Below are 21,329 nucleotides of genomic sequence, written 5' to 3' on the forward strand. Positions count from 1 at the left end.
GCTGTTTTGGTCAGGACAGGCTATTAAGACCTTACAGAGGAAGGAAGGAGAGGGAGAGAAAGACCTGAAATTAACCTTTCTATTGTTGATCACCTAGCCTCACCCCTCAGCCAATCACTGAAGAGGATCAGAGAGGAGGGAAGGGGGTGGCACTTCAAGGTACATCACTCTGCCTTGGGTACAGAGGAGAGATACTGAATGCCCCCTTCACCTAGTCTCTCTCTCACACACACACACACACACACACACACACACACACACACACACACACACACACACACACACAGTGACTTTCCCATCAATCAATCAGACACTCCCTGACATAGCTACATTTCCCACCGAACAGCAGTGCACCTGGGAAGCAATGCTCTCTTCTTATGAAGACACTGTGTTGTCATCACACTGTATCTCAGTGTTCAGTAAAAATCCTCTCTGTCATTCTCTCGCTCTCTCCCTTCTCTCTGTCTCTCTCCCCCTCTTTCCTCCCTCTCTCTACTGAGAGATTTCTAATCCCTGGGACCCACTTAGAATGGATAATTAGCAGCATGGGTGAGTTGTAGAGGAGAGAGAGAGAGAATGACAGAGGGAGAGAGCAGGACACAGAGTGGGAAAAGGCGTGGAGTAGAATGTGGAAACTATTGGCAGAGGCTGCAGTGATCTGGCAGTGACAGAGAGAAAAAGTGACAGAGCGAGGGGTGAGAGAGAAAAGAATGAGAGAGAGAGAGAGATTGTGTGTGTGTGTGTGTGTTCGTGTGTGTGTGTGTGTGTGTGTGTGTGTGTGTGTGTGTGTGTGTGTGTGTGTGTGTGTGTGTGTGTGTGTGTGTGTGTGTGTGTGTGTGTGTGTTTGTGGAGGTGAGGAGAATCTTTAGCTCCCTGTCAGACTGAGACACACAGACCTGGTGGGCGATTAGCCAGGCCTCCCTCCAACAGGCTTTTGTTTCATCCTCCACCTCACAGCCCTGCGCAAAGACTATCTCTCTCTCTCTCTGTCTCTCTCTCTCTCTGTCTCTCTCTCTCTCTCTCTCTCTCTCTCTCTCTCTCTCTCTCACTCACTCTCTCTCTGTCTCTCTCTCTCTCTGTCTCTCTCTCTCTCTCTCGTTCTCCCCCTTCCTCCGTCCCTCCTCCCTCCCTCCCTCCCTTCCTCTCCCTCCCTCCCTCCCTCCCTCCCTCCCTCCCCTCCCTCCCTCCCTCCCTCCCTCCATTCCTTCTTCTCCATCTCTGTCCCTGGCTCTCTCTAGGTGTCTCTATCTCCCTCCCCCTCCCCCTCCCTCCCTTACACTCCCATCTCTTACACTTCTCCATCTCTCTCCCTGGCTTTTTCTGTGTCTCCCTCCCCTGGCTCTTTCTAGGTGTCTCCCTCCCTCCCCTGGCTCTTTCTAGGTGTCTCCCTCCCTCCCCTGGCTCTTTCTAGGTGTCTCCCTCCCTCCCTCCCCTGGCCCTTTCTAGGTGTCTCCCTCCCTCCCTCCCCTGGCCCTTTCTAGGTGTCTCCCTCCCTCTCTCTCCCTGGCTCTGTCTCTGTTCGTTCTGGAGCCAAGTCTCTGTTTCAGTGCTATTTGATACTATTTTGATGCCTATTCTCCCTGCCATTCATCCTGACAATATCGGTCAGTCCCCTTGTTCTTTTGTTTGAGCTTTTCGTATTTAACATGTGTTAATATCCTCACGTCACTTTTAGTATTTAATTAACATGTGTTAATATCCCCACGTCACTTTTAGTATTTAACATGTGTTAATATCCCCACGTCACTTTAGTATTTAACATGTGTTAATATCCCCACGTCACTTTTTGTACTTAACATGTGTTAATATCCCCACGTCACTTTAGTATTTAACATGTGATAATATCCCCACGTCACTTTTTGTACTTAACATGTGTTAATATCCCCACGTCACTTTAGTATTTAACATGTGTTAATATCCCCACGTCACTTTTAGTATTTAACATGTGTTAATATCGCCACGTCACTTTTAGTATTTAACATGTGTTAATATCCCCACGTCACTTTTAGTATTTAACATGTGTTAATATCCCCACGTCACTTTTAGTATTTAACATGTGTTAATATCCCCACGTCACTTTAGTATTTAACATGTGTTAATATCCCCACGTCACTTTTAGTATTTAACATGTGTTAATATCCCCACGTCACTTTAGTATTTAACATGTGTTAATATCCCCACGTCACTTTTAGTATTAAACATGTGTTAATATCCCCACGTCACTTTAGTATTTAACATGTGTTAATATCCCCACGTCACTTTAGTATTTAACATGTTAATATCCCCACGTCACTTTTAGTATTTAACATGTGTTAATATCCCCACGTCACTTTTAGTATTAAACATGTGTTAATATCCCCACGTCACTTTTAGTATTTAACATGTGTTATTAATATCCCCACGTCACTTTAGTATTTAACATGTTAATATCCCCACGTCACTTTAGTATTTAACATGTTAATATCCCCACGTCACTTTTAGTATTTAACATGTGTTAATATCGCCACGTCACTTTTAGTATTTAACATGTGTTAATATCGCCACGTCACTTTTAGTATTTAACATGTGTTAATATCCCCACGTCACTTTAGTATTTAACATGTGTTAATATCCCCACGTCACTTTAGTATTTAACATGTGTTAATATCCCCACGTCACTTTAGTATTTAACATGTGTTAATATCCCCACGTCACTTTAGTATTTAACATGTGTTAATATCCCCACGTCATTTTTAGTATTTAACATGTGTTAATATCCCCACGTCACTTTTAGTATTTAACATGTGTTAATATCCCCACGTCACTTTAATATTTAACATGTGTTAATATCCCCACGTCACTTTAGTATTTAACATGTGTTAATATCCCCACGTCACTTTAGTATTTAACATGTGTTAATATCCCCACGTCACTTTTAGTATTTAACATGTGTTAATATCCCCACGTCACATTTAGTATTTAACATGTGTTAATATCCCCACGTCACTTTTAGTATTTAACATGTGTTAATATCCCCACGTCACTTTAATATTTAACATGTGTTAATATCCCCACGTCACTTTAGTATTTAACATGTGTTAATATCCCCACGTCACTTTTAGTATTTAACATGTGTTATTAATATCCCCACGTCACTTTAGTATTTAACATGTTAATATCCCCACGTCACTTTAGTATTTAACATGTTAATATCCCCACGTCACTTTAGTATTTAACATGTGTTAATATCCCCACGTCACTTTTAGTATTTAACATGTGTTAATATCCCCACGTCACATTTAGTATTTAACATGTGTTAATATCCCCACGTCACATTTAGTATTTAACAAGTGTTAATATCCCCACGTCACTTTTAGTATTTAACATGTGTTAATATCCCCACGTCACTTTAGTATTTAACATGTGTTAATATCCCCACGTCACTTTAGTATTTAACATGTGTTAATATCCCCACGTCACTTTAGTATTTAACATGTGTTAATATCCCCACGTCACTTTTAGTATTTAACATGTGTTAATATCCCCACGTCACTTTTAGTATTTAACATGTGTTAATATCCCCACGTCACTTTAGTATTTAACATGTGTTAATATCCCCACGTCACTTTAGTATTTAACATGTGTTAATATCCCCACGTCACTTTTAGTATTTAACATGTGTTAATATCCCCACGTCACTTTAGTATTTAACATGTGTTAATATCCCCACGTCACTTTTAATATTTAACATGTGTTAATATCCCCACGTCACATTTAGTATTTAACATGTGTTAATATCCCCACGTCACTTTTAGTATTTAACATGTGTTAATATCCCCACGTCACATTTAGTATTTAACATGTGTTAATATCCCCACGTCACTTTAGTATTTAACATGTGTTAATATCCCCACGTCACTTTAGTATTTAACATGTGTTAATATCCCCACGTCACTTTTAGTATTTAACATGTGTTAATATCCCCACGTCACTTTAGTATTTAACATGTGTTAATATCCCCACGTCACTTTAGTATTTAACATGTGTTAATATCCCCACGTCACTTTAGTATTTAACATGTGTTAATATCCCCACGTCACTTTAGTATTTAACATGTGTTAATATCCCCACGTCACTTTAGTATTTAACATGTGTTAATATCCCCACGTCACTTTAGTATTTAACATGTGTTAATATCCCCACGTCACTTTTAGTATTTAACATGTGTTAATATCCCCACGTCACATTTAGTATTTAACATGTGTTAATATCCCCACGTCACATTTAGTATTTAACAAGTGTTAATATCCCCACGTCACTTTTAGTATTTAACATGTGTTAATATCCCCACGTCACTTTAGTATTTAACATGTGTTAATATCCCCACGTCACTTTTAGTATTTAACATGTGTTAATATCCCCACGTCACTTTTAGTATTTAACATGTGTTAATATCCCCACGTCACTTTAGTATTTAACATGTGTTAATATCCCCACGTCACTTTAGTATTTAACATGTGTTAATATCCCCACGTCACTTTTAGTATTTAACATGTGTTAATATCCCCACGTCACTTTAGTATTTAACATGTGTTAATATCCCCACGTCACTTTTAGTATTAAACATGTGTTAATATCCCCACGTCACTTTAGTATTTAACATGTGTTAATATCCCCACGTCACTTTTAGTATTTAACATGTGTTAATATCCCCACGTCACTTTTAGTATTTAACATGTGTTAATATCCCCACGTCACTTTAGTATTTAACATGTGTTAATATCCCCACGTCACTTTTAGTATTTAACATGTGTTAATATCCCCACGTCACTTTAGTATTTAACATGTGTTAATATCCCCACGTCACTTTAGTATTTAACATGTTAATATCCCCACGTCACTTTTAGTATTTAACATGTGTTAATATCCCCACGTCACTTTTAGTATTAAACATGTGTTAATATCCCCACGTCACTTTAGTATTTAACATGTTAATATCCCCCACGTCACTTTTAGTATTTAACATGTGTTAATATCGCCACGTCACTTTTAGTATTTAACATGTGTTAATATCCCCACGTCACTTTAGTATTTAACATGTGTTAATATCCCCACGTCACTTTAGTATTTAACATGTGTTAATATCCCCACGTCACTTTAGTATTTAACATGTGTTAATATCCCCACGTCACTTTTAGTATTTAACATGTGTTAATATCGCCACGTCACTTTTAGTATTTAACATGTGTTAATATCCCCACGTCACTTTTAGTATTTAACATGTGTTAATATCCCCACGTTACTTTTAGTATTAAACATGTGTTAATATCCCCACGTCACTTTTAGTATTTAACATGTGTTATTAATATCCGCACGTCACTTTAGTATTTAACATGTTAATATCCCCACGTCACTTTAGTATTTAACATGTTAATATCCCCACGTCACTTTTAGTATTTAACATGTGTTAATATCGCCACGTCACTTTTAGTATTTAACATGTGTTAATATCGCCACGTCACTTTTAGTATTTAACATGTGTTAATATCCCCACGTCACTTTTAGTATTTAACATGTGTTAATATCCCCACGTCACTTTTTGTATTTAACATGTTAATATCCCCACGTCACTTTAGTATTTAACATGTGTTAATATCCCCACGTCACTTTAGTATTTAACATGTGTTAATATCCCCACGTCACTTTTAGTATTAAACATGTGTTAATATCCCCACGTCACTTTAGTATTTAACATGTGTTAATATCCCCACGTCACTTTAGTATTTAACATGTGTTAATATCCCCACGTCACTTTTAGTATTTAACATGTGTTAATATCCCCACGTCACTTTTTAGTATTAAACATGTGTTAATATCCCCACGTCACTTTTAGTATTTAACATGTGTTATTAATATCCCCACGTCACTTTAGTATTTAACATGTTAATATCCCCACGTCACTTTAGTATTTAACATGTTAATATCCCCACGTCACTTTTAGTATTTAACATGTGTTAATATCGCCACGTCACTTTTAGTATTTAACATGTGTTAATATCGCCACGTCACTTTTAGTATTTAACATATGTTAATATCCCCACGTCACTTTAGTATTTAACATGTGTTAATATCCCCACGTCACTTTAGTATTTAACATGTGTTAATATCCCCACGTCACTTTAGTATTTAACATGTGTTAATATCCCCACGTCACTTTAGTATTTAACATGTGTTAATATCCCCACGTCACTTTAGTATTTAACATGTGTTAATATCCCCACGTCACTTTAGTATTTAACATGTGTTAATATCCCCACGTCATTTTTAGTATTTAACATGTGTTAATATCCCCACGTCACTTTTAGTATTTAACATGTGTTAATATCCCCACGTAACTTTAATATTTAACATGTGTTAATATCCCTACGTCACTATAGTATTTAACATGTGTTAATATCCCCACGTCACTTTAGTATTTAACATGTGTTAATATCCCCACGTCACTTTTAGTATTTAACATGTGTTAATATCCCCACGTCACATTTAGTATTTAACATGTGTTAATATCCCCACGTCACTTTTAGTATTTAACATGTGTTAATATCCCCACGTCACTTTAGTATTTAACATGTGTTAATATCCCCACGTCACTTTAATATTTAACATGTGTTAATATCCCCACGTCACTTTAGTATTTAACATGTGTTAATATCCCCACGTCACTTTAGTATTTAACATGTGTTAATATCCCCACGTCACTTTTAGTATTTAACATGTGTTAATATCCCCACGTCACATTTAGTATTTAACATGTGTTAATATCCCCACGTCACTTTTAGTATTTAACATGTGTTAATATCCCCACGTCACTTTAGTATTTAACATGTGTTAATATCCCCACGTCACTTTAGTAATTAACATGTGTTAATATCCCCACGTCACTTTAGTATTTAACATGTGTTAATATCCCCACGTCACTTTTAGTATTTAACATGTGTTAATATCCCCACGTCACTTTTAGTATTTAACATGTGTTAATATCCCCACGTCACTTTAGTATTTAACATGTGTTAATATCCCCACGTCACTTTAGTATTTAACATGTGTTAATATCCCCACGTCACTTTAGTATTTAACATGTGTTAATATCCCCACGTCACTTTAGTATTTAACATGTGTTAATATCCCCACGTCACTTTTAGTATTTAACATGTGTTAATATCCCCACGTCACTTTAGTATTTAACATGTGTTAATATCCCCACGTCACTTTAGTATTTAACATGTGTTAATATCCCCACGTCACTTTAGTATTTAACATGTGTTAATATCCCCACGTCACTTTTAGTATTTAACATGTGTTAATATCCCCACGTCACTTTAGTATTTAACATGTGTTAATATCCCCACGTCACTTTAGTATTTAACATGTGTTAATATCCCCACGTCACTTTTAGTATTTAACATGTGTTAATATCCCCACGTCACTTTAGTATTTAACATGTGTTAATATCCCCACGTCACTTTAGTATTTAACATGTGTTAATATCCCCACGTCACTTTTAGTATTTAACATGTGTTAATATCCCCACGTCACTTTTAGTATTTAACATGTGTTAATATCCCCACGTCACTTTTAGTATTTAACATGTTGTCACTTTTAGTATTTAACATGTGTTAATATCCCCACGTCACTTTTAGTATTTAACATGTGTTAATATCCCCACGTCACTTTAGTATTTAACATGTGTTAATATCCCCACGTCACTTTTAGTATTTAACATGTGTTAATATCCCCACGTCACTTTTAGTATTTAACATGTGTTAATATCCCCACGTCACTTTAGTATTTAACATGTGTTAATATCCCCACGTCACTTTAGTATTTAACATGTGTTAATATCCCCACGTCACTTTTAGTATTTAACATGTGTTAATATCCCCAAGTCACTTTAGTATTTAACATGTGTTAATATCCCCAAGTCACTTTTAATATTTAACATGTGTTAATATCCCCACGTCACATTTAGTATTTAACATGTGTTAATATCCCCACGTCACTTTAGTATTTAACATGTGTTAATATCCCCACGTCACTTTAGTATTTAACATGTGTTAATATCCCCACGTCACTTTAGTATTTAACATGTGTTAATATCCCCACGTCACTTTTAGTATTTAACATGTGTTAATATCGCCACGTCACTTTTAGTATTTAACATGTGTTAATATCCCCACGTCACTTTAGTATTTAACATGTGTTAATATCCCCACGTCACTTTTAGTATTAAACATGTGTTAATATCCCCACGTCACTTTAGTATTTAACATGTGTTAATATCCCCACGTCACTTTAGTATTTAACATGTTAATATCCCCACGTCACTTTTAGTATTTAACATGTGTTAATATCACCACGTCACTTTTAGTATTTAACATGTGTTAATATCCCCACGTCACTTTTAGTGTTTAACATGTGTTAATATCCCCACGTCACTTTAGTATTTAACATGTTAATATCCCCCACGTCACTTTTAGTATTTAACATGTGTTAATATCCCCACGTCACTTTTAGTATTAAACATGTGTTAATATCCCCACGTCACTTTTAGTATGTGTTAATAACGTCACTTTAGTATTTAACATGTTAATATCCCCACGTCACTTTTAGTATTTAACATGTGTTAATATCCCCACGTCACTTTTAGTATTTAACATGTGTTAATATCCCCACGTCACTTTAGTATTTAACATGTGTTAATATCCCCACGTCACTTTAGTATTTAACATGTGTTAATATCCCCACGTCACTTTAGTATTTAACATGTGTTAATATCCCCACGTCACTTTAGTATTTAACATGTGTTAATATCCCCACGTCACTTTAGTATTTAAGTGTTTAACACGTCACTTTAGTATTTAACATGTGTTAATATCCCCACGTCACTTTTAGTATTTAACATGTGTTAATATCCCCACGTCACTTTAGTATTTAACATGTGTTAATATCCCCACGTCACTTTAGTATTTAACATGTGTTAATATCCGTCACTTTAGTATTTAACATGTGTTAATATCCCCACGTCACTTTAGTATTTAACATGTGTTAATATCACTTTAGTATTTAACATGTGTTAATATCCCCACGTCACTTTAGTATTTAACATGTGTTAATATCCCCACGTCACTTTTAGTATTTAACATGTGTTAATATCCCCACGTCACTTTTAGTATTTAACATGTGTTAATATCCCCACGTCACTTTAGTATTTAACATGTGTTAATATCCCCACGTCACTTTAGTATTTAACATGTGTTAATATCCCCACGTCACTTTAGTATTTAACATGTGTTAATATCCCCACGTCACTTTAGTATTTAACATGTGTTAATATCCCCACGTCACATTTAGTATTTAACATGTGCTAATATCCCCACGTCACTTTTTGTATTTAACATGTTAATATCCCCACGTCACTTTAGTATTTAACATGTGTTAATATCCCCACGTCACTTTAGTATTTAACATGTGTTAATATCCCTACGTCACTTTAGTATTTACCATGTGTTAATATCCCCACGTCACATTTAGTATTTAACATGTGTTAATATCCCCACGTCACTGTTAGTATTTAACATGTGTTAATATCCCCACGTCACTTTTTGTATTTAACATGTTAATATCCCCACGTCACTTTAGTATTTAACATGTGTTAATATCCCCACGTCACTTTAGTATTTAACATGTGTTAATATCCCTACGTCACTTTAGTATTTACCATGTGTTAATATCCCCACGTCACATTTAGTATTTAACATGTGTTAATATCCCCACGTCACTTTTAGTATTTAACATGTGTTAATATCCCCACGTCACTTTTAGTATTTAACATGTGTTAATATCCCCACGTCACATTTAGTATTTAACATGTGTTAATATCCCCACGTCACATTTAGTATTTAACATGTGTTAATATCCCCACGTCACATTTAGTATTTAACATGTGTTAATATCCCCACGTCATTTTTAGTATTTAACATGTGTTAATATCCCCACGTCACTTTAGTATTTAACATGTGTTAATATCCCCACGTCACTTTAGTATTTAACATGTGTTAATATCCCCACGTCACTTTAGTATTTAACATGTGTTAATATCCCCACGTCACTTTAGTATTTAACATGTGTTAATATCCCACGTCACTTTAGTATTTAACATGTGTTAATTTATTTAGTATTAAACATGTGTTAATATCCCCACGTCACTTTTGTATTTAACATGTGTTAATATCCCCACGTCACTTTTGTATTTAACATGTTTATCCCCACGTCACTTTAGTATTTAACATGTGTTAATATCCCCACGTCACTTTAGTATTTAACATGTGTTAATATCCCCACGTCACTTTAGTATTTAACATGTGTTAATATCCCCACGTCACATTTAGTATTAAACATGTGCTAATATCCCCACGTCACTTTTTGTATTTAACATGTGTTAATATCCCCACGTCACTTTTAGTATTTAACATGTGTTAATATCCCCACGTCACATTTAGTATTTAACATGTGTTAATATCCCCACGTCACATTTAGTATTTAACATGTGTTAATATCCCCACGTCACATTTAGTATTTAACATGTGTTAATATCCCCACGTCATTTTTAGTATTTAACATGTGTTAATATCCCCACGTCACTTTTAGTATTTAACATGTGTTAATATCCCCACGTCACTTTAATATTTAACATGTGTTAATATCCCCACGTCACTTTAGTATTTAACATGTGTTAATATCCCCACGTCACTTTAGTATTTAACATGTGTTAATATCCCCACGTCACTTTAGTATTTAACATGTGTTAATATCCCCACGTCACTTTTAGTATTTAACATGTGTTAATATCCCCACGTCACATTTAGTATTTAACATGTGTTAATATCCCCACGTCACATTTAGTATTTAACAAGTGTTAATATCCCCACGTCACTTTTAGTATTTCCCCACGTCACTTTAGTATTTAACATGTGTTAATATCCCCACGTCACTTTAGTATTTAACATGTGTTAATATCCCCACGTCACTTTAGTATTTAACATGTGTTAATATCCCCACGTCACTTTTAGTATTTAACATGTGTTAATATCCCCACGTCACATTTAGTATTTAACATGTGTTAATAATACGTCACTTTAGTATTTAACATGTGTTAATATCCCCACGTCACTTTAGTATTTAACATGTGTTAATATCCCCACGTCACTTTAGTATTTAACATGTGTTAATATCCCCACGTCACTTTTAGTATTTAACATGTGTTAATATCCCCACGTCACATTTAGTATTTAACATGTGTTAATATCCCCACGTCACTTTTAATATTTAACATGTGTTAATATCCCCACGTCACTTTAGTATTTAACATGTGTTAATATCCCCACGTCACTTTAGTATTTAACATGTGTTAATATCCCCACGTCACTTTAGTATTTAACATGTGTTAATATCCCCACGTCACTTTAGTATTTAACATGTGTTAATATCCCCACGTCACTTTTAGTATTTAACATGTGTTAATATCCCCACTTCACTTTTAGTATTTAACATGTGTTATTAATATCCCCACGTCACTTTAGTATTTAACATGTGTTAATATCCCCACGTCACTTTAGTATTTAACATGTGTTAATATCCCCACGTCACTTTTAGTATTTAACATGTGTTAATATCCCCATGTCACTTTTAGTATTTAACATGTGTTAATATCCCCACGTCACTTTTAGTATTTAACATGTGTTAATATCCCCACGTCACTTTAGTATTTAACATGTGTTAATATCCCCATTTCGCTTTTAACATTTGTTAATATCCACACTTCACTTTTAACATTATTTTCACATTGACATGGTTGTGGTCTGGTTACAGTTGGGACTGCCAATGCCATTGGAACTAGTGCCAATTACATGTGTCAATGAACATCTCTTAATAGTTCCATCCAATTCATCAGATAGATGCTGACAAACTCCTGCTCTGATCCAGCTCGTTAGGGGCCCGTTTGGCCAGGAAATCAACCTGGAGGGCTTTGATAGGTTTTAATATCATGAACACATATTTCATGGGTTTCCATGTCCCCCAGGGAGGTAGTGGGTAGAGGGTCCTCTGATGTGAAGACATGTGTGGTGTTGTAGCACGACGCCACAGGCAGACAGGGGGGAAGACAGGAGGGATGGAGGGAGAAAAGGATTTGATGCCCCCCTCGTTCACCTCAGACAACCCCAGAAAACATACAGTAGATAAAATGGCCCAATGTTGGGAAAATAAAGCTTTTGTGAAACTGAATATACACTAGTAGCTATGGATTCACACACATAGTGTTTATTCACATAACAAACGACATATCTGGGAGAGGGGAGCGTGTTCATGCTTTAGATTAGTGAGTTTTTACGTGGGGCTGTCTGCGGCCATTTTGGATTGACATTGTTTTCCATGTCAACAACATGAGCTGAAAAACGGAGTTCGCCGGGCAATGCAACATCACGTTATAGTCTGAGCAGCTCCTGCCTGGCCACTCCCATCGGTTACCCAATGACAACAAAGCCCGGCATGGCCTCCGGCCTAGCTAGCTTTAGTGATTTATCTTTGTGCATACTAACAGGGGGCTCAGTCAGCGGGAGGCCTCTGCATCACGTCGCTCATTACAAAACATCAGCGGATTACCCAGATCGACTTCCTGAAATCCCTTCATTGGAATAATATGGTGAAATGCATCTATCCCAGGGTCGCCGCGAGGGGCCATCCCACTTGTCTGAGCAAAGTTGACATGTCATTGTCTTCTGCTTGGAGTGGTGGAGGGTTGGGGGAGTGTGTGTGTGCATGTGTGTGTGCGTGTACGTTTATGTGTCTATGTGCGAGTGCACCCGCGCATGCGAGGCAAATCCATTAATTCGCAGTGACGTTGAACGTAGCGACAATCCCCGACCCCCAATCCCGAGGTTAATTAAATCCAAATTAAGCTCGTTAGGCGGACAGAAACACCTGCTTTTTAAAACAACAGTCAAACAAAAGCATGTTGGGGAGAGATGTCATTAACGTGCTAATGCTAAATCCCCCCAGCTTTATTTGGGAGCTGGGGTTTTTGTCAGTCAACACAATGAGAAGAATCCTACTATTATCCCTGGGTTAATATTGACCACCAACACAAGTGTTAATTGGATCCTGAAACGCCAAGCTAAGTCTCACCTACTCTCGGAGCAGTTCAAAGAGATAATGAATATCTCATTATTATTATTTTATTCCAGCTACGTTTATACACGTTGCATGTGCTTGAATCGCTCGGGGCAGAGATGGTGTTCTAATGTGGGATTCTAAATTATGGAGCATAAAACTCATCAGAAGAGGAAAACCTTCCCTGAGCTTGTTCCTGCTTGTCGTGGAGCGCCTGGCAACAGACATCAAGACAGGGATCTTCATCATGGATGCCCTGAGGGCCAGATTAACTACACAGTTCCTCCCCATGCTGCCCTACTGCCATACCTTCCATCAACACACAACACACAGACAGACAGACAGACAGACACACAGACAGACACACAGACACACAGACAGACACACAGACACACAGACACACAGACAGACAGACAGACAGACAGACAGACAGACAGACAGACAGACAGACAGACAGACAGACAGACAGACAGACAGACAGACAGACAGACACAGACAGACACACATACACACACACACATACACACATACACACACTCCCAAACACACACACATACACCCTCAAGGCCGGTGTGGTGCCAGGGAGAGAATCCAGGTCTGTTGTGTAGCTCATCAAGCTACACAGTAAAGATGTCTAATTACAGTGAGTCCTGCTTCAAAGGGAAAAGGCCAGTGCCAATACTATTGATAATTCACATGAAATAAGCTGTCGTTGGGAATAGGGCTGGGAAAAGGAAATGTTTCATTTTTATTAGATTTGGTGGGTCTGTAATCATCTTGTTGGGCGTGGAGGATAAGCATAGAAAGCCTGAGCCAGATATATCAGATGAAGTATGGTACTGTAGCTGACTCCTTTGCTTTATATGATGCAGGATATACAGTAAGTATGACCCTATCATAAATACTGTATGTTTGCTGGTTTATAATGATATGATCACTCACAGACTTTATTATTAAAGATATTCACAAGTGAACCAATGAGGACGCTACATCCTGAATCTCAATAGCCAATGAGACCATAATAATCATAATCAACTCATGTTTACACTTGACCCTTGACCTCTGAAATTACCTCTGGCTTCTTGACGCGTCCCTCCTGGAAGGAGCAGGTGCGTGGGTCGTGGGTGCAGTCATGTCTGTATTTACACCAGTGGCACTGGTAGGGGCTTCTCACACATGACAAACACCTGAGAGAGGAGAAGGAGAGAGTAGAAGGAGAGAGGAGTATGAGAGAGGAGAGAGGGGAAGGAGAGGAGAAGGAGGAAGTGAGAGGAGGAGAGAGGAGAAGAAGTAGGAGAGAGGAGTAGGAGAGAGGAGAGAGGGGGGTAGGAGAGAGGAGAGAGGGGAAGGAGAGAGGAGAGAGGGGAAGGAGAGAGGAGAGGAGGGGGTAGGAGAGAGGAGAGAGGGGTAGGAGAGAGGGAAGGAGAGAGGAGAAGGAGGAAGTGAGAGGAGGAGAGAGGAGAAGAAGTAGGAGAGAGGAGAAGGAGAGAGGAGAGAGGAGGAGAGAGGAGTAGGAGAGAGGAGTAGGAGAGAGGAGAGAGGAGTAGGAGAGAGGAGAAGGAGAGAGGCGAGAAAAGAAGGATGAGGAAAGAAGAGTAGGAGAGAGAGAGGAGAAGAAATAGGGGAGAGGAGAGAGGAGTTGGAGATGAGAAGGAGAGAGGAGAGAGTAGGAGAGAGGAGTAGGAGAAGAAGAGAGGAGAAAGGAATAGGAGAGAGGAGACAGGAGAGAGGAGAAGGAGAAAGGAGAAGAATAAGGAGAAAGGCGTAGGATAAAGGAGAGAGGAGAGAGAGAGAAGGAGAGTGAGGAGGAGAGAGGAGAAGGAGAGTGAGTGAAGAACAGGAGAGAGGAGAGAGAGTGAGGAACAGGAGAGAGGAGAGAGGAGAGAGTGAGGAGAGAGGAGAGAGAGTGAGGAAGAGGAGAGAGGAGAGAGAGTGAGGAAGAGGAGAGAGAGTGAAGAACAGGAGAGAGGAGAGAGAGTGAGGAAGAGGAGAGAGGAGAGAGAGTGAAGAACAGGAGAGAGGAGAGAGAGTGAGGAAGAGGAGAGAGGAGAGAGAGTGAGGAACAGGAGAGAGGAGAGAGGAGAGAGGAGAGAGAGTGAGGAACAGGAGAGAGGAGAGAGACTATGACATTACTTTAATATTCTTTAGTTATGGGTATCAAACATCAATGATATGTTACAGTTTATAATGACATTTTCAACACTTCCTTTAAAAAAAATGTAATAAGCTTGTAATTCTGACTGTAATTGAGACTAGACATGTAGACTTACGACTTGTGGACGCTGCAGTTGTAGAAGACAAAGCTGGTGTTGGCGAAGACCAGGCCTGTCTCCTTGGACTTGAGGTAGAGCTGAACTATCTGGTGATCAGCTGGAGGGAGGGAGGATACAGAGAAAAACACTATGAGCAGGGTTGGACCACACCAACATATTAGATTACCTGGGATGTATTCACTAGCAAACAAACAGAACCAAACGGAACCAAAAAGAAGCACATGAAACATAACGGGGAGAGACCTATCTGAATTAGTCGTACAGAAACTCTTGTTTTTGTTGTGAAATGTTTTCCGTTGCAAAACGTTTTTTAACTGTTTGCAAAGATGTGCACTAATGATTACACCCCAGAGCACCTCAACCAATGGGAGGTGTGTCTATATCTACTATATCAGAGATGTACTGACTCTAGGATCTCTAGTCTGAATTATATATCTACTATATCCGAGATGTACTGACCAGTATCTCTAGTCTGAATTATACATCTACTATATCAGAGATGTACTGACCAGTATCTCTAATCTGAATTATACATCTACTATATCCGAGATGTACTGACCAGTATCTCTAGTCTGAATTATACATCTACTATATCAGAGATGTACTGACCAGTATCTCTAATCTGAATTATATATCTACTATATCAGAGATATACTGACTCTAGGATCTCTAGTCTGAATTATATATATACTATATCAGAGATGTACTGACTAGGATCTCTAGTCTGAATTATATATCTACTATATCAGAGATGTACTGACTAGGATCTCTAGTCTGAATTATATATATACTATATCAGAGATGTACTGACTAGGATCTCTAGTCTGAATTATATATCTACTATATCAGAGATGTACTGACTCTAGGATCTCTAGTCTGAATTATATATCTACTATATCAGAGATGTACTGACTCTAGGATCTCTAGTCTGAATTATATATCTACTATATCAGAGATGTACTGACTCTAGGATCTCTAGGTTAATGGAGGAGTCTACAGAGACAGTCTGTCTGCTCCTGTCCTTCTGTCTGGTTTCCTAATGAAGGACTGTGTGTTAATGGAGGTGTCTACAGAGACAGTCTGTCTGCTCCTGTCCTTCTGTCTGGTTTCCTAATGAAGGACTGTGTGTTAATGGAGGTGTCTACAGAGACAGTCTGTCTGCTCCTGTCCTTCTGTCTGGTTTCCTAATGAAGGACTGTGTGTTAATGGAGGTGTCTACAGAGACAGTCTGTCTGTTCCTGTCCTTCTGTCTGGTTTCCTAATGAAGGACTGTGTGTTAATGGAGGTGTCTACAGAGACAGTCTGTCTGCTCCTGTCCTTCTGTCTGGTTTCCTAATGAAGGACTGTGTGTTAATGGAGGTGTCTACAGAGACAGTCTGTCTGTTCCTGTCCTTCTGTCTGGTTTCCTAATGAAGGACTGACTCCATGTTTAATTCAACAGGCCGACATAGACATCTCCTCCCCCAAAGACAGGAAGAGAAAATGGTCGTCTCCCTCCCTCTCTCTGTCACTCTTGTCTTCTTTTACCCTTCTTCGCTGCCTCTCTCTGTCACTCCGGTCTTCGTCTCCGTTCCCTCTCTCTTCTCTCTGTCACTCCCGCTCTCTCTCTTTCCCTCTTTCCCTTCGTGTTGCTCCTGTCTTCCTATCCCTCCTCTCTCTCTCCCCTCTCTCTCTCTTGCTCGCTCTCTCTCTAACAAAAGGGGTGAATCGTTCATCAATCACGGTAAAGTGTGGCTGACAATGAATCTGTCCTAATTAGAGCACCTAAATGTTACCTTGATGCCTGCTAGGCTGCTATCACTAGCTCACTACCCCCTCCCTGCAGGGCCCCTCGGCCTCTCTCTCTGACACTGCCTGAACAAGATGGCTGCCTAATGAGGCACTCCATCCCTATCCATTAGTGTGGTGTTTCCTAAAGGACAAAATACTGTGTGTGTGTGTGTGTGTGTGTGTGTGTGTGTGTGTGTGTGTGTGTGTGTGTGTGTGTGTGCGTGCGTGCGTGTGTAAGAGGTGGTGTGTGGTAATTAGTAACCTTGCCTGAAGACTTGTGTCAGCTCATCGACCCTAACGCCTTTAGCTCAGCAGCCTAACACAGTCTTGCTCCATGCAGCCAAGTCAGGTTTAATCTCAGACAGTCACATACATGGTAACATGTTACTGCGGCATCAACAGCTTTTTGGGGCGGCAGGGTAGCCTAGTGGTTAGAGCATTGAACTAGTAACCGGAAGGTTAAGCGAATGTCTTTTAAATAGTTTTCTCTACATCAGTCTTCATAGTGAATGAACAGGAGCTGGAGAGAAAGCTGCTGGCCTAATGTAAAGGTCGTACAAATCTGTCGTTCTGCCCCTGAACAGGCAGTTAACCCACTGTTCCTAGGCCGCCATTGAAAATACAAATTTGTTCTTAACTGACTTGCCTAGTTAAATAAAGGTAAATAAATAAATTACATGATGTTCATTTGGCATAACACTGAACACATGTTCCTAATTCCCCTGAGTCCCCTTTACTCTATCAGTTATACACCTGTGCATAGGTTGTGTGTGTGTGTGTGCAACAGGATGTGTGTGTATGGCAGAGTGTGTGAAGGGTTAGGTAAAGGTATTGTGTAGAAGTAGGTGAGTGGGCGTGTCTGTTTCGTGTGTGTGTGTGTGTGTGTAATTGAGTCCGGGTTTGGTGTGAAGGTGTAATAGCCCATGTACACTGTAAGTGCCCCCCCCCCCGTACTGTAAGTGTGTCCCCCTCTGTACTGTAAGCAGGGGTTTAGTGTGTGTTAGGCCTCAGTGGGTCCCTCAGCCCTGTAATTTCATGGTGGCCTGCTTGCCCCACTCCCAATACTTATAGGTGTTATTATTCATGCCATGCTGTACACAATCCCACCGTTGGGCTCTCACCCACCCGAGGCCACTGCCAAAAAGCCAGTCATCTGCTAATTTAGCTAGTGTATGGTTATCTAGATTGAGTCCCAAATGGCACCCTATTCCCTATGTAATTGCACTACTTTTGACCAGGATCTGGCCAAAAAGCACTACATAGAGAAACGGGTGGCATTTGGGACGCAGACTCAACATCAACAATAACAATGAAAGTGTCCATGTGAATGGCCTTTCTCTCTCTTCTAAGGCCTTTAGTCCTTCCCACCTTTACATTAGGCCAGCAGCTTTCTCTCCAGCTCCTGTTCATTCACTATGAAGACTGATGGAGAGAAAACTATTTCAAAGACATTCACTAAATGCGGTAAACAAATAAACATCTGCAGAGTATTTGTAGGAGGAACAATTCAGGGGGTTTTCTTCCTCTTTTCTCTTTAGCAGGATTAGCGTTGTGCCAACGTGAACCAACGGCTAGCGTTAGCGCTCCCTTACTACTTTTGAGGAGGCGTTAGCTTAGCCAACGTGAAGCAGCAGCTAGCGTTAGTGCTCCCTTACTACTTTTGAGGAGGCGTTTTGAGGCAGCAGCTAGCGTTAGCTTAGCCAACGTGAAGCAGCAGCTAGCGTTAGTGCTCCCTTACTACTTTTGAGGAGGCGTTAGCTTAGCCAACGTGAAGCAGCAGCTAGCGTTAGTGCTCCCTTACTACTTTTGAGGAGGCGTTAGCTTAGCCAACGTGAAGCAGCAGCTAGCGTTAGTGCTCCCTTACTACTTTTGAGGAGGCGTTAGCTTAGCCAACGTGAAGCAGCAGCTAGCGTTAGTGCTCCCTTACTACTTTTGGGGAGGTGTTAGCTTAGCCAACGTGAACCAACAGCTGGCGTTAACGCTCCCTTACTTCTTTTGAAGAGGCGTTAGCGTAGCCAACATGAAGCAGCAGCTAGCGTTAGCACTCCCCTGCTTCTTTTGAGGCGCGGCAGCGTCTTCATTATCTCCACATGGAGACGTCTGGGTATTATGAAAGATTACCAGTCCTCCAGACAGCTGCCCAGATGTGTGCACTTTTCAATTATACCTGGGTTAACCAACCACGTCGAGGAGGAGAGAAGCGAGGGATGAGAGAGGGACAAGAAAGCTTAGCTCGGAGAATGAATGCTGTCAAAAGCGTTTTTTGGCAGCGGGATTAATTTTTAACCGCTCCTCCCCTTCACTTTGCCTTGGAAATGAGTCCCGGAGAGGTGGAGTGATCTGCCCGCGCTCAGGGCTGTTGGGGTCCCACATGTCTCTGTCAGCCTACCTCCTCGGTGAGAGATTAAATAAATAAACGCTCTGTAATGACAGTTGATTGGGTGACTAAACACGTTCTAGGGCGCTGCTCCGAGGGTTCCGGGCTACGATGGGTAACAGGGAACGTAAGCCCTCGTAACCCCAGACCACACCAAGACCCAAATGAGACGCATATCAGTTCCCACATTTAGCAGGTCCTTGGCTTAACGAGTTAGTGTTTTTGCTTCATACTTAAACTAGTTAGTGTTTTGGCTTCATCAGTAACACCTCCATAAGCGTCAATACACTCATGTAAACCACGTAAAAAAATAAATAATAATAACATACTCAAAAGCAAAACCGAGCTCTTTGATTGGTCTGTAATCAGTCAGGTATCTTATGCTACAGACCTTTGTCTACGATAATGCGAGGCACCTCCTTCTCGGCAGGCGAGCTGCACCTGATGCGGTTCCCCTCCACCAGACCGTCCATCTCAGCCAGGTCCTCAAAGGTACAGTTGACCCCTGCAGACAACTCTGGGACGTTATGGGCCTCCAGGATCAGCTGTGGAGAGAAGACAGAGGAGGGTTACATATGGCATCAGGGGAGAAGAGCGGAGTAGAGGGAGGGGGTGGAACGGTCCTGTGTGGCTCAGTCAGTAGAGCATGGCACTTTCAACGCCAGGGATGTGGGTTTGATTCCCAACGGGGGATCAGTAGGAAAATATATGCACCAGAGATATAAGTATCTCTGGATAAGGGCGTCTGCTAAATGACTCAAATGGCGTGAGAATTGGGAGATATTCCATTAGTAGAATTGGGAGATATTCCATTAGTAGAATTGGGAGATATTCCATTAGTAGAATTGGGAGATATTCCATTAGTAGAATTGGGAGATATTCCATTAGTAGAATCGGGAGATATTCCATTAGTAGAATTGGGAGATATTCCATTAGTAGAATTGGGAGATATTTCATTAGTAGAATTGGGAGATATTCCATTAGTAGAATCGGGAGATATTCCATTAGTAGAATTGAGAGATATTCCATTAGTAGAATTGGGAGCATTAGTAGAATTGGAGAGGGATAGATGAATGTATAGTGTCATCTGATGGTGGAGGGATAGATGAGGGGAGAGAGGAGGGAAAAGAGGACAGCTGGGGGTAAGGATCCCCTGTAGACATACCATACCGTGATAAAGCCACAACATTGAGGGTTCAGTGAGTAGCAGTTCACCCTACATCACATCACACATCAGTATAGGCTCTGGTGTCCCAAATAGCACCCTGATCCCTATGTAGAGCACTACTGTTGATCAGGTGGCCCATATGGCTTGGTTCAAAAGCAGTGCACTATATAGGAAAAAGGCTGGCATTTGGGACTCAGCCTATATTAGCATATCACAACAGAAACATCAACATGACAGGATGTCTTCAGAGAGGCAGGAAGTCTTTCCTGTCCAGAGGACCATCTACGGCTCCCGCTGACTCACCCATCCATTAACTCATTCTGACATGAATACCTTTTCAATGGACATGAGAGAGAAGGAGAGAGAGAGTGAAGGAGAGGGAGAGAGAGTAAAGGAGAGGGAGAGAGAGTGAAGGAGAGAGAGGGAAGGAGAGGGAGAAAGAGTGAAAGAGAGAAAGTGAAAGTGAAGGAGAGGGAGAGAGAGTGAAGGAGAGAGTGAAGGAGAGGGAGAGAGAGAGTGAAAGAGAGAAAGTGAA

At 40.0% G+C, this 21,329-nt stretch overlaps 1 protein-coding gene across 1 annotated transcript in view; it reads right to left on the bottom strand.

Moving 5' to 3' along the window:
• Positions 1-21,329, bottom strand: part of LOC135571212 (plexin-A4-like) — a gene marked incomplete at its 3' end in the record, with an annotated part of 129,481 nt that overhangs the window by 48,017 nt on the left and 60,135 nt on the right. The window contains exons 3-5 of the mRNA XM_065016999.1: positions 20,018-20,171; positions 15,477-15,576; positions 14,279-14,393 (exon numbers count right to left, since the gene is read on the bottom strand). Of these exons, the coding sequence (XP_064873071.1) occupies positions 14,279-14,393; positions 15,477-15,576; positions 20,018-20,171 (369 nt within the window). The remainder of the gene's footprint in view (positions 1-14,278; positions 14,394-15,476; positions 15,577-20,017; positions 20,172-21,329) is intronic.

Source organism: Oncorhynchus nerka, unplaced genomic scaffold (assembly GCF_034236695.1).
Source record: "Oncorhynchus nerka isolate Pitt River unplaced genomic scaffold, Oner_Uvic_2.0 unplaced_scaffold_690, whole genome shotgun sequence".
NCBI lineage: Eukaryota > Metazoa > Chordata > Actinopteri > Salmoniformes > Salmonidae > Oncorhynchus > Oncorhynchus nerka.